This window comes from Sebastes umbrosus, chromosome 14 (genome assembly GCF_015220745.1).
Source record: "Sebastes umbrosus isolate fSebUmb1 chromosome 14, fSebUmb1.pri, whole genome shotgun sequence".
Lineage (NCBI taxonomy): Eukaryota > Metazoa > Chordata > Actinopteri > Perciformes > Sebastidae > Sebastes > Sebastes umbrosus.
The window spans coordinates 31,833,549-31,858,810 of record NC_051282.1 but is presented as its reverse complement, the minus strand read 5'-3'; the positions used below and the strand labels follow the sequence as shown (position 1 = coordinate 31,858,810).

The 25,262-nt window shown below is 36.5% G+C and overlaps 3 protein-coding genes across 6 annotated transcripts; 2 read left to right on the top strand and 1 right to left on the bottom strand.

Moving 5' to 3' along the window:
- Positions 1–393: 393 nt before the first annotated feature.
- nupr1b (nuclear protein 1b) lies at positions 394–2,523 on the bottom strand. Its single transcript, XM_037792304.1, has 3 exons — positions 2,285–2,523; positions 2,020–2,155; positions 394–761 (listed from the first exon to the last, which is right to left on the bottom strand). Exons 1-2 carry the CDS (start codon positions 2,379–2,381, stop codon positions 2,028–2,030), a joined length of 225 nt encoding a protein of 74 aa, XP_037648232.1. The 5' UTR covers positions 2,382–2,523; the 3' UTR covers positions 394–761; positions 2,020–2,027.
- On the top strand, positions 1,090–15,456 carry sgf29 (SAGA complex associated factor 29). 3 transcript variants are annotated; one of them, XM_037792299.1, is made up of 11 exons: positions 1,090–1,106; positions 9,393–9,549; positions 10,519–10,592; positions 10,681–10,756; positions 10,869–10,941; positions 11,552–11,616; positions 11,698–11,827; positions 12,144–12,290; positions 12,689–12,724; positions 12,941–13,103; positions 14,083–15,456. In XM_037792299.1, the coding sequence occupies exons 3-11, from the start codon at positions 10,527–10,529 to the stop codon at positions 14,197–14,199; spliced, it is 873 nt and encodes a 290-aa protein (XP_037648227.1). In that variant the 5' UTR covers positions 1,090–1,106; positions 9,393–9,549; positions 10,519–10,526; the 3' UTR covers positions 14,200–15,456. The 3 variants fall into 3 exon arrangements, with proteins under 3 accessions (XP_037648227.1, XP_037648225.1, XP_037648224.1); XM_037792297.1 differs by having other exon boundaries at positions 9,393–9,569; XM_037792296.1 differs by having other exon boundaries at positions 9,393–9,602; positions 10,516–10,592.
- Positions 15,457–18,691: 3,235 nt separating this feature from the next.
- On the top strand, positions 18,692–24,554 carry LOC119502098 (nuclear factor of activated T cells 2 interacting protein). Of its 2 annotated transcripts, none has more exons than XM_037792973.1 (9): positions 18,692–18,805; positions 20,432–20,530; positions 21,167–21,227; positions 21,352–21,487; positions 22,277–22,351; positions 22,666–22,882; positions 22,984–23,128; positions 23,894–24,015; positions 24,112–24,554. In XM_037792973.1, exons 1-9 carry the CDS (start codon positions 18,785–18,787, stop codon positions 24,271–24,273), a joined length of 1,038 nt encoding a protein of 345 aa, XP_037648901.1. In that variant the 5' UTR covers positions 18,692–18,784; the 3' UTR covers positions 24,274–24,554. The 2 variants fall into 2 exon arrangements, with proteins under 2 accessions (XP_037648901.1, XP_037648900.1); XM_037792972.1 differs by having other exon boundaries at positions 18,749–18,874.
- Positions 24,555–25,262: the final 708 nt, after the last annotated feature.

Genomic DNA, 25,262 nt, shown 5'->3' with positions numbered 1-25,262 from the left:
TGCAAAAACCAAGATGGCGATGGCCAAAAACCAAAATGGCGGCATCCAAAAGCCAAGATGGCGACGGCCAAAAACCAATATGGCGACATCTAAAAACCAAAATGGCTACGGCTAAAACCCCAAAAACCAAAAACCAAGATGGCGACGGCCAAAAACCAAATTGGCGGCATCCAAAACAAAGATGGCGACGTAAAAAAAGGCGAAGAGGATTCTTTAAGATTCTCTTTTTTTAAATGATTGTAATTATTATATATAATGAATCAACATGATTATGAATCTGTGATGGACACGGTTTGATATCTGAGGTTTAATATCTACTGGATACAGGAGTTCCTTTAATTGAGTGTTTCTTCATCAGTTTTGAACCTCTTGGGAAGAAAAACAAACACAAAGTCACGTCAGAATCATTTTAATAGTAAAAAAACTTTTTTAAAAATCCATTGAAAACTTGTCAACACACCGAAATCACCCAACTGACACCACATGTCACCTCAATCACATGTGCACCGTCACGGTCTGACCAGGCAGCCGTGCAGGTACACGCCTACAGGTGAGTGCTTTACAACAACCTACAGGCGGAGGAGCCGCGGTCTGCTGCCACGATGGAGATCTCCTCACTGGAACATCTGGATCTGGCTCCTCTTCACGCCCAGGTTAAACCTTCGCCCGTCGGAGCTTCGGGACGCTCCTGCCGTTTCTACGTCTCGTTCTGTCGCCAAGGAGGCCGTGGTCGGTTTCCGGGATGAGCCGTCCGAGTCGCCCTGGATTAGACAAACAGGATGGTTGTGGTTAAGTGAAAGATAAATACTGAATCATTATATATATATTTAAAAATAAAAATCGTATTCTCGTAATATTATGACTTTATTCTCATAATATTCTGACTTTATTGTGTAAATCTCAGATGTTTTTTCCCTCAATGTGGCCCTAATACTCTGTAGTACATTGTCTCTTTGGCCCTCACTGCATTAGACTGATATACTGTTACACAGACTAGACAAAGAGTAAACACCTCCTTTAGAGCAAGTTGGCAGCAAAACATCCACTTAAACTGTGGAGGATGGGCAGTTAAAGGAGGAGGTTCTTAAAGGGAAAGTTCAACTTGGGTGAGTTTGGTTGTTTAAGTCATAATTCCTCAACACTTGAATCCTTCTTGAATGTCCCTGCCTACATTCTCAAATTTCATTTACCAAACTTCATTGAGAAATGGGCCAATTTTAAGTATCTGCTAAGCTGTGAAGGCATTAAACACATAAAATGATTCAGCGATTTAACCAGTCACGAATATAACAGTCACTCTCTAATTCGGCATATAGATATAGAGACATAAACAAAGAGTTAACACTTCTGTCAGAGATCCTCACCACGAAAACCTACAAAACATCCCTTGTGCTAAATGTCATTTACAAAATTGCCAATTTAAGGTATTTACTACTTTGTTGAATCACATAGAATATAAAATGATTCAACAACTTTATTAACAACAAGTCCAATAGTCCCTTGCAGATTCGGCGTAATGTTACACAGACATGGACAAAGAGTAAACACCTCCTTTAGAGCAAGTCCCTGCCTACATTCTCAAATTTCATATACCAAACCTCATTGAGAAATGTGCAAATTTTAAGTATCTGCTAAGCTGTGAAGGCATAAAGCACATAAAATGATTCAGCAACTTTATCAACAACAATTACAATAGTCAATCTCTAATTCGGCATAAGATTATAAAGACATGAATAAAAGACTAACACTTATTTGAGTACAGAAATCCGCTTTGAGTCGCAGCCGCCCGGTTGAGCGCTGCGGAGGAAGAGCTGTTAAAGCGAGAGATTCTTAAAGGAAGAGTTGAACGTTCTAAAGTTGCCAGATGTCATTTAATGATTCATCAATTTAACTAATTGACTGATTAAAGTTTAAATACAAACGTTAGCAACCATTAATATAACATCCACTCTTGAATTCGGCATATAGATATAGAGACATAAACAAAGAGTTAACAGTGATGTCAGCACATAAACACACCTCAGTATTCACTCCTTGGCTTTCTTCTCCGTGTTCTGGAGCTTCTCCACTATTTTGCGCTCGTGTCCGGACGGATTGTGTCTGTTGGTGTTATCACTGGCCTCCTTCTTTGTTCTGCCTTTACGAGCTGAGCCTTCTGTTGACAAAAACACATTTAAATTTAACAAACAATAAAACAAAACATTTTAGAGGTATTTTCAGTGGAGATTGCTCAGGTTTACAGTCAGACAGAAGAAGAAGCAGAAGAAGGTTATTGTTTTCTCACCTGTGTATTTGTCGGTTAAGTTATAATATTCATATTTGTCGTAGTACTCGTCTTCAAAGCTGGAAGGCTTCAGGTTGTTCACGTCGACGTGACTCATGTTGAGTTATAAAGGTTAGTTGTTGGATCACTGAGAGAAACTTTGTTAAACTTCAGAAACAACAACAACAACAGATCAATCTGTCCAGATGTGTCTTCTTCTTCTCTGAGAGCAAAACAACCAGATGTTTTTCTCCCAGAGTTCTCCAGAGGTGTTTTTATAACGGAGACATTCAGCTCCTCCTCTTCTTCTTTCTCCTCCTACTCTTCCTCCTCTTCCTCCTCCTCCTCTTCTTCTTTCTCCTCCTACTCTTCCTCCTCCTCCTCCTCTCCTCTTCTTCTTTCTCCTCCTCCTCTTCCTCCTCCTCCTCCTCTTCTTCTTTCTCCTCCTACTCTTCCTCCTCCTCCTCCTCTCCTCTTCTTCTTTCTCCTCCTACTCTTCCTCCTCCTCCTCCTCTCCTCTTCTTCTTCCTCCTCCTACTCTTCCTCCTCTTCCTCCTCTCCTCTTCTTCTTTCTCCTCCTCCTCTTCCTCCTCCTCCTCCTCTTCCTCCTCTTCCTTCTCCTACTCCTACTCTTCCTCCTCCTCCTCCTCTCCTCTTCTTCTTTCTCCTCCTACTCTTCCTCCTCCTCCTCCTCCTCTCCTCTTCTTCTTCCTCCTCCTCCTCCCCCTCTTCCTCCTCTTCCTTCTCCTACTCCTCCTCTTCCTCCTCCTCTTCTTCCTCCTCTTCTTCCTCCTTCTCCTCCTCCTCCCTGTATATATATATATATATATATTTATAGATAAATATAATGATTAAATGAAATACATTTAAATAATAAATTCTGATAATTTATTATATAATAAAATAAGTATGTAAATATATCAGACAACAGACAGAAGAAAAAGAAAAGCGTACCTGTTTAGAGACTATAGGCTATTACAAATCGTACATTTATATAATATATATAAATCTATATATTTAAAAATAAATAAAATAAATTTAAATGATAAATTATGATAATTTATTATATGATCAAATATAATAAATAAATAAAATAAAGATGTTAATATATTATATATATACATATTTATAAATGAATATAATAATAAATATATTAAAAATGTAGATAATAAATTATGATATAATATACAATTTATTATAAATAAATTAATAAATAAAATTAATATGTAAGTATATAAATTATTTATATACATATTTATAAGTAAATATAATAATGCAAAATAAAATAAATTAAAATAATAAATGATGATATAATATAATATATAATTTATTATAAATATAATGAATAAATAAAATGAATATGTAAGTATATAAATTATTTATATACATATTTCTTAATAAATATAATAATAAATTGAAATAATTTATTATATAATAAAATAAATATATAATTTGTATATATACATATTTATAAATAAATATAATAATAAATATTTAAAATTAATTTAGATAATAAATTATGATATAATATAATATATAATTTATTATAAATATAACGAATATATAAAATGAATATATAAGTATATAAATTATTTATATACATATTTATAAATAAATATAATAATATAAAATAAATTAAAATAATAAATTATGATACAATATAATACATAATGTATTATAAATATAATGTAAAAGTAAAATGAATATGTAAGTATATACATTATTTATATACATATTTGTAAATAAATATAATAATAAATTGAAATAATTTATTATATTATAAAATAAAATACATTTGATAAAATATCAAATAAATTAAAATAATTTACTATATAATAAAATATAATAAATTGATAAAATAAATATATAATTTATATATATATACATATTTATAAATAAATATAATGAAAAATATATACAATTTATAATAAATAAATAAATAAATAAAATAAAATAATTTACTATATAATAAAATATAATAAATTGATAAAATAAATATATAATTAATATATATATATATATATATATATATATATATATATATAAATTATAGAACCTGTCAGTTGAACCTGTAAGAATATAAATCATTGCGTCGTTTTAGCAGATAAATGTGTGAAAACACAGAATAACATTTTAGAGTTTAGTCCCATTAGTATTAGTTCTGGTGTTATAGGTCCATTAACGTCCCGGCATCCTAAACTGTAATGAGCAGCAGCTTCATTATATTCACAAACTGTGTTTACACTCTGACATTATTTAAAAGAGAGGATTTCTGTTGGGAATAGATTCACATATTTTCACTGTGCTTGCAGATTTTTTCACTTGTTTTAAGAAAAAGAAGTCTTTTAGGACGCAAATGTAGACAAAAGTGAATTTTAATGTAGTCAAAAATAGATTTTTCACATTTTATTTATTATTTATTATTCCGTTTTTGTGAATTTTATCTCCTGACATGATGGAAAAAATGCTTTTTAATTAATATATATTATTCATTTTTAGCTTTCTTTTCACCATGTGTTAATGTGAAAGCTGAAACACATGAATAGAATAGAAACACTGTGACCTCAGTGACCTGATGAGAGAGTTGTGACTCTGCTCGATGATGTTATTTTCTGCTGTTTTGTTAAAACAACGTTTTATTGGATGGACTCTGGTGTTTATCGTCCTACATTTGACTCTGACCTTCAGTGTTTTTCTGAGTTTATCAGCAGCTGCTCGCTTCACGCCGACTGCAGCCCTGACCTCATTCAGCGTCCACGCCAGTCACATGACCTCCGTCTGCCCAGTGTGTGTGTGTGTGTGTGTGTGTGTGTGTGTGTTGTTATCTTATCTAATCATTGTCAAACACCTCGTGACATTTTATTCTAAAACAAACTTTGGACTGAACTTGTCAGAGAGTAAAAGTGCACAGAGAAAGTGAACACGTGCACGGCCACATTGAAATTAACAGATCAGAATAAACACTTCAGTCTGAAACTTAAAATAATATTACAGGAGATTTAAATCTGCAACAAGCTCAAAACTGAGAAAACATGGAGAGACACGTAAACTTGAAACTTATATATATATATATATATATATATACATATATTAATTATATTTTTATTGTATTAATATATTATATTTTATTATATAGTAAATTATTTAAATATTTTTTATATTTTATCAAATTTATTTTTATTTTATTATATAATACATTATTTTAATTTATTATTTTAATTTATTAGTATTATTATATGTATTCATAAATATGTATATATAATTTATATACTTACATATTTATTTTATTTATTCATTATATTTATAATAAATTATATATTATATTATACCATAATGTATTATTCAAATATATTTTATATATTTATTATTATATTTATTTATACATTTATATGTATATATTTATAAATGTATATATATATTATATAAAACAGGTACACTTTTCTTTTTCTTTCTGTCTGTTGTCTGAAACTGCTTTATACTTTTATATCTTATTTATTTATTATATATTTTTTATAATGTGTTATTTAAATGTATTATATTTTATACATTTTGTTATATATATATATATATTCAGCCTGATGATACAAGAGTTTTAACATAAGAAGATGTATCCTGGTGCAGCTGTAAACACAAACATGGTTTCTAACAGCAGAAGGAAAAGTCCGGTCACTCTCTGAGTTTAAGCTCCACTCATCCATACGTCATCATAATTACAGGCCTTCATCTCTCCACCATCATCTGCTTTTAGTCTCTGAACCCACCAACACAGCTGGGAGGAAAAACACACTCTTTAAAAGTAAAGTATATATATATGTCAATATATGTATACAAGCCTATTATAACCAATAATCATTATAATCAAACATAACAGCGGTTTATGAGGGCTGTTTGAGTTGTAAAGTCCTGAGTAAAGTTTGTTTATCTGACTGTATGAAGAGTTGAGTCATCGTCTCATGACTTTATTATTTACTCATAATGTGTCTCAGTTCACGTCATCAGGACGTTCTCCTTTAAATAAACAGCTTTAAATAAACAGCTGACTGACTGAAGAACGTTCCACTGAGTAATAAACAGTCTTCAGTCTCAGAGAGAAACAACCAGACTCCATTCACATCTCTGCTGTTTTATGAAAACGCTGCAGCAGCTCATGTTTCCTTTCATCTGCAGTTTTAACTAGTTTTCTCTCCTCCGCCTCTCTTCCTCCTCTCTTCCTCCTCCTCCTCTCATGACTGTGTGAAGAACATTCCACTGAGTCGTAACACTCTTCAGTCTCAGAGAAAACCAACCAGACACCATTCACATTTTGTTGTGTTTTTGAGTTTTTAACTTGTTTTTCTCTCTTCCTCCTCTCCTCCTCCTCTTCCTCCTCTCCCTCCTCTCCTCCTCCTCTCTTCCTCCTCTTCCTCCTCTCCCCTCCTCCTCTCTCCTCCTCTCCTCCTCTTCCTCTCTCTCCTTCTCCTCTCTCTCTTCCTCCTCTTCCTCCTCTCTCTCTCCCTCCTCTTCCGCCTCTCTCTCTTCCTCCTCTCTCTCCTCCTCCTCTTTCTCCTCTCTCCTCCTCTCTTCCTCTCTTCCTCCTCTTCCTCCTCCTCTTTCTCCTCTCCCCTCCTCCTCCTCTCCTCTTCCTCCTCCTCCTCTTCCTCCTCTCTCCTCCTCTCTTCCTCCCTCCTCCTCTCTTCCTACCTCCTTCTCCTCCTCTCTTCCCCCTCTCTTCCTCCTCATTCTCCTCTCATGACTGTGTGAAGAACGTTCCAGTGAGTCAAAACAGTTTTCCGTCTCTGAGAGAACCAACCAGACTCCATTCACATTTCTGCTGTTTTATGAAACCTCAGCAGCAGCTCCTGTTATTCAGGGTGTTTCCTCTGAGCTCTGGTTGTGTTTATCTCTCTCTCTGTGTTTCTCTCCTTCTCCTCTCCTCCTCCTCCTCCTCCTCCTCCTCCTCCTCAGACTCAGTTCTGTAAATATTTGCAGAAGCATGTGCTGCTCTGCCCTCAGTTCTGTCTGTTCAGGAAACACACCCAGCAGTGTACACACCGATAAGATATCAGCTTTATGGTCCGACCCAACCAGACGACATGTATTCTGACCTAGTTTTAAAGGTTATTCACGCTTAATGAATAATAATATTACTCTTTAATCCTGATAATCAACCTGCTGGTGTTCTGCTGTGGAGCTTTCATGGCTCAGACTGCTATTCATTATTGAGGTGGAGCAGAAACTGGTGTCTTGCAACCATTAAGTTTACTATTTCCTGGAGAGCCTGACACACTAATCCTAGAAAACAAAGCAGATATATAACGTGTTGATTAATTACAGAGCTGCTGGTGGGACGGAGCCATGCTAGCAGTTTCCCCGTTTCCAGTCTATGCTTCTGCCATTTTGGACTGAAAGTGACTACCGGACGCCAGTAAAACGTCCGCCTACAAAGAGACGTACCAAAGTAAAACAATATTATTTCTGTTTTATTGTCTTATTCTACTGAAATGTCCTGTGTTGAACAATTAAAATATTATAAATATAATAAGAGTTTTCAGTCCAAAATGGCGGCAGCAGCTGTTGTCAAAAAAACAGCAGAGTTTCGTCTCTTTGCTTCATATCGACCGTACAGACGTGAGCGTGGTGTCAACGTGAACATCAGACTCTCAGCAAGAAAGCTCCAACTTTTTATAAATAAAATAAAAATGAAAAGATTCAATTCAATGCAGCTTTATTTTTTGTTTATTCTTTTTTTTATTTATTCTGTTATTTATTTTTATTCTCTTTACACTTGTGTCTCGTCATTCTAAGATATTCTACAACTTGCTAAAAAATAGAGACAATTTTTTTAAACTTGTAATGTTGTTGTTTGTTTTTAAACTTATAATAAATATCAGTAAAAGTTATAATGTGCCAAATAGTTTTTAAAGGCAGGATCATTTATCTATAATCATACAGAAACATGCGTGAATGTCTTCAGATGCATAACAGTTTAAATATTTTACATTATAAAACAAATACTTAGAAAATATTAAAACACTGATGGGCCATGTGTGCAATGTTTTTATTATTTATTTATTTATTATTATTATTATTATTATTATTATTATTATTATTATTATTATTATTATTATTATTATTATTGTTATTATCATTATTGTTATTGTTATTATTATAAATTATTATTTATTTATGATTATATCTATTTTCTTTATCCATGTCCAGACATTAGTCTCTGTGGGAAGCAGTTCATTAAGTTTCTCTGAAGGTTATTAAAAAGTGTTTATCTCACATTGATAACGATGAACTACTGATTGATAAAGACTCGGATTTAGGTCAGATATTATTAATCATTAATTCACAGGATGTTTATCTGCTGACACAGTTTGTACGTGACATCTGGCGCCGGCCAAAGTACCTCCAACATGTGCAAAACATGCACGTAAAAATAGGCTTGATTACAGTAGGTCCACAAGCTCATCTGGCTGCAGGTTACTGCACTCACATCTACTCTATAGTGCAAGTGGATGTTGTCAGAGGAAGTATTCACATCATTTACTGAAGTAAAAGTATTCTACAACAGTAAGAAACAATACAAGTAAAATACCTGCATTCAAAATATTATTTACGTAAATGTATTCTACAGCAATAAAAAAAAATACAATTAAAATACCTGCATTCAAAATATAACTTAAGTAAAAGTATTCTACAACAGTAAGAAACAATACAAGTAAAATACCTGCATTCAAAATATTATTAAGTAAAAGTATTCTACAAAAAGTAAAAAAAAAATAGAAGTAAAATACCTGCATTTAAAATATAACTTAAGTAAAAGTATTCTACAACAGTAATTAAAAATATTACTAATATATAATAATTAATAATTACAATATTATAATAGTAACATTTAAAATATAAAAATATGAATTACACTTTTTTATAATGATGTTTTTATAATTATAAATATATAGTTATAAAAAAGCTTGCTTGTATTTTTTTCACAAATCAGTGAAAAGTATTATATCTACATATTTAATTTAAAAAAAATTATTTAAAGTATAATAATTTACTGAGACAGTTAATGTTTTTTAATCAAAATTGTACTTGTGTCAACAACAAACTGAGAGAATTCATCTTTTCTGTGTGAAACATGCAGTTCCGGGTCCGTCCGGCTGGTGGCGCTGTGAGAAGCGGGTTCGCCAACTCAACACTAACTAACACCAACGAAGAAGAAGAAGCAACAGCAGCTAATGTGTGTTGTTAGCTAGCAGCTAGCAGCTAGCAGCTAGTCGACAGTAAACAACAGAAACACGGTGAGTTCATCTTCATGTTGGTGGAGGAAAGGTTCAAGCACAGCGAGTTTATTAAGTTATACACGTGGAAATATGTTCAGCTGATGTTTCTGTTGCATGAAAACAAATCTCACAGTTTATTAACCATGCTAACTCAGAGAGCTAACAGTTAGCCTAAAGGAGCCACAATGTTACCTGACTCATTTATATCATTATTAAAAGGTAGCTTGAACATTTTAACTAGTTTTATTGAAACAAAGTTGTGTATTTTCCCGTCGTTTGAACCCAAAATGCTAGTTGTCTCTTTATCCTCTTTACGAGCTGTTTGTTTACAATCACAGTTTACACCAAACTCCATTCAGAAATCACTCAATTCAGAGATACCTTGTTATTCTGGAGATATAAAACTGTAATAAGACATTATTCAAACTCGGGATAGCCCACTTCTTTATTCGGCTTTCATCCAATGTACCATTTTAATATAATACAACATTTATACCAGTTTGTTTTGGTCCTACTAGCTGCTTCCAGTCATTATTCTATCAGAAGCTGTGCCTTTAAAATGACAGATTTCTTGATGGGGTTTTGTATCAAAGCTGTTCTAACAAGACTCTTATCTGAATGCTAAAACCTTGAAGCTACAGACATGTCAGCCGATACCAAGATTGTCGAGCTGCTCACAGAGCTCCATCACTTAAAACCAAACTCCATTCAGAAATATGTAAATTCAGAGATACCTTGTTATTCAGGAGATATAAAGACATAGTAGCACATTAATCAAAACCAGTATCATCCACTTAATTATTCGGCTTTCACCCAATGTGCCATTAATGCAGTGTTAACATTTATAACACTTTGTTTTGGTCCTACTAACTGCTTCCAGTCATTATTCTATCAGAAGCTGTGCCTTTAAAATGACAGATTTCTTGATGGGGTTTTGTATCAACGGTGTTCTAACAAGACTCTTATCTGAATGCTAAAACCTTGAAGCTACAGACATGTCAGCCGATACCAAGATTGCCGAGCTGCTCACAGAGCTCCATCAGCTCATCAAACAGACTCAGGTAAGTCAGTAGCATTGGTCGATAGTTATTAAACACTGATTAAAGGGGTTAAATGTTTAGATCTAAATGATCATGTCTGTGTTTTCAGGAGGAGAGGTCACGCAGCGAACACAATCTGCTCAACATTCAGAAAACACACGAGAGGATGCAGACGGAAAACAAAAGTCAGTCACCACATTGTGAACTCTTTTTCTATTTACAAAACACACACACTGCTTTTCTAGCTGGTTACCAGTTGCTCTTCTACATTTTGTCTTGTTCCTGTGTCTCCTTCAGCGTCCCCATACTACCGGACCAAGCTGAGAGGACTGTACACCACGGCCAAAGCCGACGCTGAGGCAGAGTGCAGGTGAGTCGACACTTTTAGGGTTTTTCCATACATGTGTGCTGGCTTGGCTTAGCTCGCCTCGGTTTGACTCGGCCCGTCAGCCCAGCACGGCAGGGATTTGCATCTCCATGACAAACAGAGCTGCCTGCTTGAAGGCGTGTGTAAACACGGCTGTAAAACGGTGGTTAAACACGTTTCATTTCCTATATTCTTCACAATAAAATCAATTGCTGGATATTAATATTCACCGCCACCATGAAGGCGTAACATCCACATAAACAACAAGAAACATTGAAATCAAATCGTCAGTTTGTTTTGAGATGTCCAGATTTCATTCATGCTGCCACGAGCGTCTCTGTCCAGGTGTTATGGTGCGTTCACACCAGGAGCAAAGCCAAGTTTTCACGCGGCACAATCACATACAAAGTCAGTGCAAAGAGACGTGAATTTTGCGCCGGGTAATGCAAATTGGGGCTAAAGAGACGCAGGTTGTTGACCCCTGGTCTAGAGCGAATGAACACAAATGATCCTGGCGGTCTGATTCAAAGTCACTTCACTCTTTGTCTGAACACAGCTTTAGAGTTCACACTCTCAACGCTCTTTGTTCTCTTCTTTCTTTTATTCCTCACAGCATCTTGCGTCACGCTCTCGATAAGATCGCAGAGATCAAGTCTTTGTTGGAGGAGAGGAGAATAGGTACGTGACATATTGAAACCGTCTACAGCAGGATCTCTGCAACGGATTCAGATCTGAATATGTTTCCTTTTTTTTTTACAGCCGCTAAGATGGCAGGAGTTTACAGCGACAGCGACCCCCCCAGGAAGACGATGAGGCGAGGCGTCCTGATGACGCTCCTCCAGCAATCGGCCATGACGCTCCCTCTGTGGATCGGCAAGCCGGGCGAGAGGTACAGTCGCAGTAGACACACACAGTTCCCACATTATTAAACCCTGCAGGCTTCATCACACACCACAGGGAGGAGTTATTGCTGTTTTTACTGGATTGTAGCGCCATAAACTGGCAACTCAGTGAGTGCGTTTACAAACCTTTATTTCATAAAACTGGACCTTGAGATACCGGATCATACTGCCTGGAGTAGATCCTGTGGTCTGTGAACACCTGATCCAGGTGTCTGATGTTTGTCCGAAGCTGCTCTAAAGTGGTACACGTTGAAATAACGAAGTACTTCTCCTCCTTCTCCTCCTCGTCGTTGTCTGTATCAGCCCGCCTCCTCTGTGCGGGGCGACGCCGGCCAGCAGCGACTACGTGGCCAAACAGGGCGACAAGGTGGCGGCGAGGGTGAAGGCCGTGGACGGAGACGAGCAGTGGATCCTGGCTGAGGTGGTCAGCTACAACCACTCCACCAACAAGTGAGAACATCACACACACCGTCACCACAGGGGAGCAAGTATTCACAAATACTCCTGCATTCAAAGTACACAAGTATTCTCAACAAAATGTACTTAAAGCATCCGAGTTTTACATCATAAATAATCATATTATTTAATATTATTGGTGTATTTATAAGTATATAGTATATAAGTCTAATGCAGTGAGGGCCAAAGAGCAAATGTACTACGGAGTATTAGGACCACATTGAGGGAAAAAACATCTGAGATTTACAGAATAAAGTCGGAAGTTTACGAGAAAAAAAGAAAATAGAAGGTAACATTACTACTTTATGATATGACTTTATTCTCGCTCATCGTGTCCCACGGTCCGACGTCGTCCCTCATGTTGACATGTCTTCACCTCTCTGTCTCTGCAGGTATGAAGTGGACGACATTGATGAAGAGGGCAAAGAGTGAGCATCATTTTCTTCTTCTCTTTATCTATTATTTCTTTATTTCTTTTTCTTTATTGCCTAACTCTTAATTATGAAATAAGACCTTTGTATACTCCAGTTCCTGTGTTCTCTAAATGAAGGAGTAGAGAGCGAGCCGGATGTAACGATGATAATAAATCCTCTTCCAGCTCTAAATGTGGTTTCTAAACAGCCGTTGTGTGTTTGTGTGATCAGGAGACACACTCTGAGCAGACGGAGGATCATCCCTCTGCCTCAGTGGAAGGCCAACCCAGAGACGGACCCAGAGGCCCTGTTCAGTAAGGACCAGCTGGTGCTGGCCCTCTACCCCCAGACCACCTGCTTCTACCGGGCCCTCATCCACGCCCCTCCACACAGGGTGAGACGCTGTCGGAGAAATGATTTAATAAACAGTCTCTGGTCATTCAGTCAAGAGGCAATTACAATTTATTAAGCAAATGCATTTGGGTCCAAACAGCAGACAAAGTCCGTGTAAAAGACAGAGAGCTCCCTCACTACAGCATTCTTTATAATCTTGGTTTAGCCTTCCCCGCCTTGTGGCCCGACCTTCCACCCTGCTTCTGAGTGAAAGCATTGTCTGTTCATAAAAAGAGTTACTTGAGATTAGCTAGTTTTAGCAGAGTGCAGGTGTGAGGATGATAAGAAATGTATCTAAACTAGTACAGTGTGTGCTTTCCCAGAACATTCACATTTATCTGAGTACACAAATGTTACACAGAGGGACATCATAGGAGACATTTCATTGACCTCACTGTATAAAATGACCTGTGGTGACCTCTAGGATAATCACAGCCTCATGAAACTTTACAGACACAAACTAGAGACCTAGAGCATTCAGAGGATGGATGGATCAAACTAGAGACCTAGACCATTCAGAGGATGGATGGATCAAACTAGAGACCTAGAGCATTCAGAGGATGGATAGATCAAACTAGAGACCTAGAGCATTCAGAGGATGGATGGATCAAACTAGAGACCTAGAGCATTCAGAGGATGGATGGATCAAACTTTGGATTTAATCCAATAAATAAACTATCATGTAAACCAAAGACAACTTTCGGCCTATTGTATTCACAAAGTGGACAAAGTATTCTGTATTTCTTGTAGTCGGCGTGGCCTGATGACAGTAACACAGCCCCGCTCTGCTTATTATAGATCTACAGTCTGTTCAGAGCTGACGACTCCACAACGTCTGTGCACACAAGAAACTCACAACCAGATCCAGAACCTAATCCTGAGTTCTGCTTCTGTTTGTTTGTGTTTCTTCACGTGTGAATCTGGTGAGGAAGATGATGTTCCTCCCTCGCTAACCTCAGCATGTGTTTGTTTGTCTGCAGCCTCAGGACGACTACTCGGTGCTGTTCGAGGACACGTCGTACGCCGACGGTTACTCCCCGCCGCTCAATGTGGCTCAGCGTTACGTGGTCGCCTGCAAAGAGAACAAGAAGAAGTGACCGCTGACTGGATGTCCGGACATGAAGGACGAAGTTGAAGCCCGTCTGGGAGCGTTGTTATATTTTGAAATTGCGCTGATTTTTGTATGAAAACGTGTCAAAACTCAAAGTAGACTCTCTCGTGTTTGTGTTTCAAATCTCTTGGAGCAGGTTCTGATCCACTGACTGGTCATGGAAGGGTGTAATCTTCTAGTGGTGCGTTCACACCAAGCGCGAAGCGAAGTTTTGCACGATGCGAGTCAATGCAAAGAGGCGAAGAGATGCAAATTCACACCGGGCGATGCAAATTGCCGTTTTTATGCCTAGAAGATTTCATGTTGTGTGTTGATGGAGCAGCTGCATAGTCTGGCACTGATCCATCCAGACTCCATTCAGAAAACATGCATTTTAAAAGTTGTCTGCGTGTCGTCATGGTAACAGACCTGACAAAGCATGAATTCACAGTTTTTACTAATCAGCATCATCATGTAGTTATTCCAGCATCATTTTGATCTGTTTATTGATATTAAATCACAGCACAATCTGTTTATTTTGGGTTCATACCGCAGTAGAGACGTGTAGCTGCTGGATACAGTCAGTGTGATGTCACTTTATGTGAATACAGCTCGCCGCCAGGTGACGTTATGAACCCAGACACGACGGCGTTTGGTTTTCTGACATCAACATGTACAAAGCAGCTACAGAGGTTATTGCCTCCATGGTTGATGGAGGAAGGAGAAGTTGTTGGTATCCATGGAGACAGGCTCCTCCTCCTCTCCGGCACGTCGAGAACACAGATGATACCGGCGGTCCAACTGGCGCGAGTTAAGCGAGGCAAATTTTCGCTTCGCTCTTGGTGTGAATGTGACATTAGAGTCTTGGAGCCGAGCTGGGAAACGGCATTAAGTCAATCAAAGACACAATAACAGATGGTTTAATGCTCAACATCTCTTAAATGTCAAAATCACCACCAAGACATGTGAACTAAAAGCTGTGTCCTAAATCCAGACCGCCGACCGCCGACTGCTTTGAGTCTGTTCAGTGTCCACTCAGGAAAAGAGACAAAATAAAGTTATAATAAAAACACCCCAGTCAGTCAGTATGGAGACTGAAACAACCTGAACAGATGTTTTAGGGTGTTTCTGCAGCTTCGGGCATTTTTAAGTCCCAGCAATGACATTTTGATAAATATATACACGCAGTGTTATTATCACCCATCTTCACATCAAAAATAATAATTACAAAATAATGTGATTTAATAAAAATGTATGAATCATTTTATGGGTCCAAACATCACTTCTTCTTCATGTCCCACATCTGAGCTCTCAGTGTTGAGATAAATGAGCTAATTCAATTATATATGACATTATTTCAAATGTACATATTACTTGAGACTTCTAGCCGTAGCTAGTTTGCAGACCTTAAAATCACATAATCCAACATTGTACATTACAATCAATTTACATATATGTATGTTCCTAATCAGTAATCAGTGTGAGTTATGTACATAATGCTACAATATATAACACAAAATATGTAGAGAAATATAAGTAAATAATAAAAATGAGAATATTCAATTCAATTCAATTCATTTTTGTATAGCGTCAAATCACAACAGAAGTTATCTCAAGACGCGTTATATATAATATAAGTAAATAATAGAAGTAAATAATAGAAAATTTGAATATATGAAATATGTACAAATACATATGTAGAGTGATGTAAGTAAATAATAATTATAATAAAATGTGAACAAATATTCACATTAAGAGATGCAGTATATGTAGAGAAATATAAGTAAATAATATGAGAATAAAAGAAATGTGTACAAATATTTATATTAAGACATGCAATATATGTAGATAAATGTAGTAAATAATAAAAATAAGAATATAAGAAATATGTGCATTAGAGACATACAATATAAAACATACAACCACAGTGCAAATAAGTAAATACAAAATACTGAGAAGTGGGATCTATTAAGTGTATTGAATATATAAATGCAATTATAGTATAGATATTAATTAAATAAGAATATTAATTGAAATGTACAGTATAAATGCAGTATTAATGCCAGGATATTACACTGTTGATTTATTGCACAAATTATTGTACAGTCAGTAAAAAAAATACGTCTTAATAAAAAAATGAAATGAATCTATAATAAACCATCTGAATCTGCAAAGTAACTAAAGCTGTCAGATAAATGTAGTGGAGTAAGAAGAACAATATTTACCTCTGAGATGTCGTGCAGAAAAATGGAAATGGAGAATAGAATAGAAAGCTTTATTGTCGTCCTATTAAATACAACCAGATTCACAGCTGCCACTTCTGGTCAGTGCTTTAAAACAAATACTTGACAAGACTAAACGAGGCAGATAAAACATATAACAGGTAAAACACACACAGTTATAAAGCAAATAAAACAGGTAGAGTAGATGTAATAAATAAATAGAAACAAGTGTTACACTAGAGATATAAAATATAAAATAGATGTAATGTAAACAGAGGTAATTGCACTTGTAAAATAGGTAGAGTAGATGTATTTCATATTCAGTGTAAATATATATATATTATATATATAGTGTATAATATATATATTCAAATACTCAAGTAAAGTACAAGTATCTCAAAATTATACGTAAGTACAGTACCTGAATAACTACTACAACACTGCTAAATTAACTGTACTGTAGCCAAAGATGATGTATAAACATAATAACATAATCATCCGTGTTCAGTATTTTATTTATTTTTATTAAACCTTTATTTAACCAGGTTAGTCCCGTTGAGATCAAGAACCTCTTTTCCAAGGGAGACGTGGCCGAGACGGTCAGCAGCAAGAACACTAAGCTGCAGACGGAGACACAAATACAGATAAAATATAATTCACAAACACTAAAAGCACTAACATGTGCATTAAAGGAGAACTATCTGAAGACAAATGGGGGGACAAGAAGGAACTTTTCTGGGATTCAGCTGAACAACAAGGGAGCTGAAAACATTGGCATGCCACAGAGTCTGCTTCTAAAGCCTTCATCTAGATTAAACAATGTTTTAATCCATTTCTGCCCACCCACACACACATACACGCCACGCACACACACATACACGCAACGCACACACACATACACGCCACGCACACACACATACACACCACGCACACACATACACGCCACGCACACACACATACACACCACACACACACATACACGCCACGCACACACACATACACACCACACACACACATACACGCCACGCACACACACATACACGCAACGCACACACACATATACGCCACGCACACACACATACACACCACGCACACACACATACACGCCACGCACACACACATACACACCACACACACACATACACGCCACGCACACACACATACACGCAAGGCACACACACATACACGCCACGCACACACACATACACACCACGCACACACACATACACTCTACGCACACACACATACACACCACACACACACATACACGCCACGCACACACACATACACACCACACACACACACACACATACACGCCACGCACACACACATACACTCCACACACACACACATACACGCCACGCACACACATACACTCCACGCACACACACATACACGCCACGCACACCACGCACACACACATACATGCCACGCACACACACATACACGCCACGCACACACACATACACGCCACGCACACACACGTACACGCAACGCACACACACATACACAGTTATAATTATATATGACCTTCGAATTAACTTAAAACATTTTTTTTTCTTTATTATTGTTATTATTTACTTATTTATTTATTTATTTATCTCACTTATTATTGTAAGTGTTGGTATTATTATTTTTATTGATATAATTATCATGACCATTATCATCATCATCATCTTTATTATTATTTATATTATTAATATATATGTGTATGTGTATATACTGTATTATATATATATATATATATATATATATTTTACACATTTATTTTCTTTTTGTTTTGTTTTTGCTCCCCCTGTGCTCTACACATAAAAGGAAGGATGTCTGTATGTGTTTAAGAGTAGATATATGTCATATATGACCATCTAGCCTCATTAAATGCCAAACACACACCCATTATCCACATCACACACACCCATTATCCACATCACACACACACACACACACACACACACACACACACACATTCTTCAATCTGCTTCCATCCCCTTGTGTTGTCTTAGTTTTGTTTTGTTTTGTTTTTGTACTTTGTAATTTGTCTTTCTCTGTATAATATATTTTGGTCTTTTTTTATATATGTCCCTGCACATGTCTTCAGTTGTTTTGTAATCACTTTATAACGCAATGATAAAAATAAAAAAAAATTCAAATTATTTAATGATACCAGCTCCTTGATTTTTTGGTTATTTTGGAGCAAATTCCAGGCTGAGGGTGCAGAATATGCAAAAAGCCCTTTCCACAATTTTTTTCAAAGCTTTTGGGACAGAGAGCACAAAGTATATTTCCCACAGGACGTGAATGCAACACTACACCATGGAAAATCCTCTAATAACTATAATATCCCACAGTCCATGAAGGCAGCAGTGGATCATGGCTGAGGCGGTTAACACGGTGAGTGTCTGATTATCCCACAGTCCGTGAAGGCAGCAGCAGTGGATCATGGCTGAGGCGGTTAACACGGTGAGTGTCTGAATAACGGTTAAAAACAAGCTTTAATCTGTGAATTAAGTCAACAATAACAGGTGAAATGTGTCTGTGATTAAAGTCTCTACTAGCAGAGAGTGAATAGTTTCGATGTGAAGCCTCAGAAACAGATTAAAGTGCCTCTAAAGTGTCTCTTTATTAGCATCAGAGGTTAGCTAACCTTACTGTTAGCCCTTCAGAATAAAAGCCTGCAGCAGGTGACCTTTGGTTTCGGTTTAGTTTAAACTCTCTGTTGTTGTGATGGTGACTATTAAACTATTAAACTACCACTTTAACCACGTTAACTAAACTAAACACGTTGTAGCTGGATCTGTAAAGCTGTAGAATAACAAGAATAGTTTAAAAAACAACAGATTGAACTGGTTAACGTTAGCTCTCAGCTCCTGCAGGAAATGCACTGATCAGTCATTATATTATGTTTATTCAGCATCTTAGTACGGGTCATGTAGCAGTGGTGGAGAGGAAGTACAGTTAGACAGGTACTGTACTTCTATACATTTGAGATACTTGTACTTTACTTGAGTATTTCCATTTTCCTGCACTACATCTATAATAATAATAATAATAATAATAATAATAAATTGGACTTATACAGAAACCCAAGGACGCTATACACTCACAAAATCATACTAATAAATAACACAGAGGAGAAACTAGGGCTAAGTAATTAAAAGAGTGATGTGTAGGAAGTCAGCTGACATCATATCTCAGAGGTAAATATTGTACTTTTTACTCCACTACATTTATCTGACAGCTTTAGTTACTTTGCATATTCAGATGGTGTATTATTATAGATTAATTTTATTTTTTATTAAGACGTATTCTTTACTGACTGTACAATAATCCAACTGTGTAATACCCTGGCATTAACACTGCATTTATACTGTACATTTCATTTAATATTCTTATTTAATTCATATTTATACTATAATTGCATTAAATTATATATTTAATACACTTAATAGATCCCACTTCTCAGCATTTTGTATTTACTTATTTGTGCTGTGGTTGTATTTTATATATTGTATGTCTTTAATGCACATATTTTTTTATATTCTCATTTTTATTATTTACTTATATTTCTCTACATATATTGTGTTTTAATGTAAATATTTATACATATTTCTTTTATTCCCATTTTTATTATTTACATATATTTCTCTACATATATTGTGTCTTAATGTAAATATTTGTACATATTTCATATATTCTCATTTCTTATTTTTATTTACTTATATTTCTCTACATATATTGCTTGTCATAATATAAATATTTGTACATATTTCTTATATTCTAATTTTTATTATTTACATATATTCGCTTCATATTTTGTATGTCCTAATGTAAATATTTGTACATCTTTCTGATATTTTTCATTTTTATTATTTACTTATATTTCTCCACATATATTGCATGTCTTAATGTAAATATTTGTACATATTTCTTATACTCTCATTTCTTATTTTTATTATTATTACTTATATTTCTCTACATGTATTGCGTGTCTTAATGTAAGCCTCTGTCTGTTCTCAGGTGTCTGACAGTGAGCAGCTGGCTGCGAAGCCTCGACCCAAACGCAGACGCATCCTCGACCCTTCAGCTATCGTCTCGGTGCCCGTTTACTCCAACAAGGTAGACCGCCAGCGGTCAGTGAAGGCTGACTCTATGGGGGACGGAACCTACCGAAATAAATAATAAATAAATAAATAAATAAATATGTAACTAAATGCAGCAAAAATAATTTTGATAATAAATGTAGCCATTAATTAATTAATTGATAAAATGTGACATGAATTGATATTTCTGTTATTATATATTTGCTTCTTTATTTATTTATCTTTGTAATAATTCCCTTATTTATTTAGGCTTCTGTTTAATTTTCCTTTTTATTTATTTTTTTATTTTTTACACATTTTTAAATTTGTTATCTATTTTTGAATTTATTTATTCATTTATTTGCTATCTACTTATTTTTTTGCATTTATGTTTTAAATATTTATTCATTTTTATTAATTTCAAAATGTATTTTTTTATTTTTGCATTTATTTTCTATTTATTTATTTTTATGAATATTTAAATGCCTTTATTTATTTTTGCTTTTTATTTTTTAATTATAAGATATTTATTTTTTAATCTATGTATCTACATGTATCTACAACAGTGATTTCACGTTTTAGGACCAAAGCTTTGTGACGATATATTGGATGTTTTTAAATGTTTGACCACCAGCGATGACGTGCGCTCTGAATCAGCTGGTTTTGTTTTCAGGTGAGCAGCAGTCTGCAGATGAAGCCGACGGCGGCCATGTTCAGTGAAAAGGAAATCTCAGGTAAAAACGGAGGTGAAAAACCCAGAAAGAGTTAAAACCCAGAAAGAGTTAAAACCCAGAAAGAGTTGAACAAGAGTCGGGTCGCTTTAATACTGTAAGTCTGATTGTTTGTGTCTCTGAACAGACGACGCTGCAGACGACAGTTTGTGGTCACAGTTTTCATCTCGAGGACCGGCGGCAGCGGCAGCGGCAGCGGCCGTCGTCGCCCTCAGTGACTCTGAGGAGGACGAAGCAGAACACGTACAGAACAAAACACAACCGTAAGTAGTTAAAAAAAAAGTGGGATGTAAATCAGTAAATCTGCATTTAGATTAGGACGGCAGGATTATGGTCAAAATGATAATCACGATTACTTTGATCAATATTGAGATCCCGATTATTCACCACGATTTATATCTTCCATGTTGGGCTACATTTCTGCTGATGTACAAATCTTTGTATCAAAATAAGACTGGTCTTTATTCACAGAGCGTGTCCTAGTAGCTCCGTTTTCATCTTCCAACTTTAACCCCTTCACAGCGTGATTTCACTTCATCAAAGTTAATTATAATCTTTTTGGTCGCCTAGAAATGTCTTATTCAGCGTTTGGTTGCACTTAGCGCCACCCTCTAGTGTCACCTCTGGTTGCAAAAAACCAAGATGGCAACGGCCGAAAACAAGTATGGCGACGGGTTAAAACCAAGATAGCTACAGCCAAAAGCCAAGATGGCGACGGCCAAAAGGCCGAAATCAAGGCTTGAAAACGGCGATCCATCAACCAATGGGTGACGTCACAGCGACTACGTCCACTTACAGTCTACAGGCATGACCGCTCCCCAAAGGTGAAGCCAAAACGGAGCACGCTTTTTTAAACATCACAGCCGACGGTGTTCATTTAATTGTGGGAATCCAAAATCGTGATCCGATTGTCTCCTTCACAACAGATAAATTCATTCATTCACAGCTCTGAACTCAGATCTTCTCCAAGTGTTACTTCCCTCTCGTCCTCCTCCAGTCAGCAGGGTTCTAATAACCGTTTAATTTAACACGTTTCTCACCTTTTGTTTCAGAGCAGCCATCCGCTGCCCGTCTCCTCCAGAGAGTCCCGTCCAGAAACAGTCCAGACAGGTCAAGAGGAAGATCAGGTGACTCTCTCACTCTCTCTCTCTCACTCTCTCTCTCTCTCTCTCTCACTCTCTCTCTCTCTCACTCTCTCTCTCTCTCTCTCTCTCTCTCTCTCTCTCTCACACTCTCTCTCTCTCTCTCACTCTCTCTCTCTCTCTCTCTCTCTTTCTCTTTCTCTCTCTCTCTCTCTCTCTCTCTCTCTCCCTCTCTCTCTCTCTCTCTCTCTCTCTCTCTCTCTCTCTCTCTCTCTCTCTCTGTATATGATACTAATGATTGTATTTATAGCACGTCATGGAGCTCAAAGTGGTTCACACCGGTGGTTTGTGTTCCTCAGCGAGATCGACAGAAAGCTCCGGGCGGTGAACTCCCTCATGTCTCCTGAACCTCTGGGAAGGAAGTCCGTCGAGGTGCACGATGACGACGATGACGACGACGTCCTCATCGTGAACCAGAACCCCAGTCTTCAGGATTCTCCTCACAGCTCGTTGGTCCGCGAGATCCCCCTCAAGATCCGCTGCCGGACAGACGTCCACAAGATCCCCGTTCTGTCGGTGTGTAACGTCAGAGACGCCGCTCTGAGTAGTAGTGCGTGATGATGATGTCACCCGTTTGTGTTGTCTGACACGTGGTTTGTTTGTTTGTTTGTTTTTAGTCGACGCCTTTAAGCGACGTGGTGACCCGGCTGTCCGTCGTCCTAAACGTCCCTCCTCATTGCCTCCTGCTGATGAGGGAGGAAGTGGAGCTTCCAACGGACTCCACCGTCGGTGAGCTCGGCCTCGGCATCGCTGACATCATAGGTGGGTCACATGACGTCACATGACAACTGTAAGAACGTTCTTTTGTAAACCAGCAATGAGATCAGGGCTCTAGATAATGTTGACAGCTTGTGATGTCTGATAGATTCCTCCAGCTTGTTAGTTATATTGAGATGTGTTTAATAGAATAAATCATCAATTAGTTTTTTGTGTATTTATAATTGACCTGTTTAGTGTATAGTGTGCATGTATTAAAGTCAACTGGTGCAGTTTCTTCATTAGACCACCAGAGGGCACCAAACCATAATTCTTGACCACACCGCTCAACGCAAACACAAAGGTGGAAGAAACATTCAATTTATACAGAAAAAAAAAACAGTTCTAAGTTCTAAGAGGAAAACACAGACAACGCCGTGGTAGCAACCTGTCAATCACAAGGTAGCCCCGCCCTAAAGCATCTCCTGCTTTATGGTCTATCTGACTCTAAATGGGACCATCATTTACTAAATGAACATCATGCTGTACTGAAGAAGACTTGAAACTAGAGACTGAGACCATAAACTCATGTTTACAATGTTTACTGAGGTGAATAATCAAGAGAGAAGTATGCTCATTTACTCAGAGACTTCTATAGAACCAGAGGAGTCGCCCCCTGCTGGCTGCTAGAGAGAATGCAGGTTTAAGACGTTTCAGCATTGGCTTCAGACCCGGAGTTGCCCATTCATAAATGACTCATCACAGTTCATCCAGTAGTTGTTGAGATGATTCAATCTGGACCAAAGTGCTTTTTTTCTGTTTATTGTGCAGAGTGCGTCGTCATGGCGGCGGAGGATAAAAGTGCGGGCGACTTCAGCAGCAGCAGCGGCAGCATCACCGTGAGGCTGCAGAGCAAAGACCGAGACTCTTCTCAGGAGTTCTCTCTGCACAGAGTTCGTAGCTCCTCTTCTTCTTCCCTCCGTCATCAGCTTTCTGTTTGTTTCAGCAGCAGTGATGTCATATCCTGTGTGTGTGTGTGTGTGTTTCAGGACGCACCGCTGAGCTCCGTCTTCTCCCGGTACCTGTCAAATATGTCCACCGTCGCCCAGAGGACGGTCCGCTTCCACTTCGACGGCTGCAAAGTGACGGACAGACAGACGCCGGCTCAGCTGGACATGGAGGACGGAGACATCATCGAAGTTTGGACTTAGAGTCATTTCACAACCTCTATTATATACGTGTAAAACCACTCAGCTGGTACGTTAGTTACTTTATTTGTAAAAAAGTCACTTTATTTGTAAATGCTGACGATAAAAGATGACGGGATTATATGTTTGGACATTTTTAACAGTAAACATATACGAGCCCTTCCATCATTGTACAATTCTAAAGTTATTTTTTACTGTTTTTGTGTCTGTACTATAACCTGTACTTATTACTTTTTTACTGTTATTGAAAATAATAAAAGCAGAAGTTGCTCTCTGTGAGATAATATTCATATATTATTATATTATTATGTCTCAGTACCACAGTGTTAAACACTGTATTATACGTCCTGTATTCAAAATAGTTTTACAGAAAAAAGAGATTAAATGCTGAAAATACAAAGATAATGGGATCATATGTTTAGATAATTTAAATAGTTTAGTAATAGATACCTCCATGGTAAACATCTGTGGGGAAATAAATAAACTGAAATAAATGTAAACAAAAGAATAAATTGGGAAATAATTAAATATGAAATTAAATGCTGGAAATACAAAGATAATGGATTTATGTTTAGACAATTTTAAAAACAGTAAACATACAAGCTCTTCAATCATTGTACAATTCTAAACTTATTTTTATAATGTTTTTGTGAGATACTTCCATGATAAACATCTGTGGGGAAATTGATAAATAGGGAAATAAATCAACTGAAATGAATGTAAACAAAAGAATAAATTGGGAAATAATTAAATACGAAATTAAATGCTGAAAAAATACAAAGATAATAGGATTATATGTTTAGACATTTTAAATAGTATAGTAATAGACACCTCAATGGTAAACATCCATGGGAAAATACATAAACAGAAATACATTAAAACAAAAGAATAAATTGGTAAATAATTATATATGAAATTAAATTAATAAAAAAATAAGTAATTTGTCAAATGTATAAATTTTATTTATTTTTGTGCATATATTTATTTATTTT

Coding starts and splice junctions, on each gene's coding strand:
- sgf29 (XM_037792299.1), top strand. CDS start 10,527: ATGTCAGCCGATACCAAGATTGCCGAGCTGCTCACAGAGCTCCATCAG. Junction 10,942..11,551: donor GACGCTGAGGCAGAGTGCAG/GTGAGTCGACAC, acceptor TATTCCTCACAG/CATCTTGCGTCACGCTCTCG. Junction 13,104..14,082: donor TCCACGCCCCTCCACACAGG/GTGAGACGCTGT, acceptor GTTTGTCTGCAG/CCTCAGGACGACTACTCGGT.
- LOC119502098 (XM_037792973.1), top strand. CDS start 18,785: ATGGCTGAGGCGGTTAACACG. Junction 23,129..23,893: donor CGGCATCGCTGACATCATAG/GTGGGTCACATG, acceptor TTTATTGTGCAG/AGTGCGTCGTCATGGCGGCG. Junction 24,016..24,111: donor AGGAGTTCTCTCTGCACAGA/GTTCGTAGCTCC, acceptor TGTGTGTTTCAG/GACGCACCGCTGAGCTCCGT.
- nupr1b (XM_037792304.1), bottom strand. CDS start 2,381: ATGAGTCACGTCGACGTGAACAACCTGAAGCCTTCCAGCTTTGAAGAC. Junction 2,156..2,284: donor CTTAACCGACAAATACACAG/GTGAGAAAACAA, acceptor TTTTGTCAACAG/AAGGCTCAGCTCGTAAAGGC.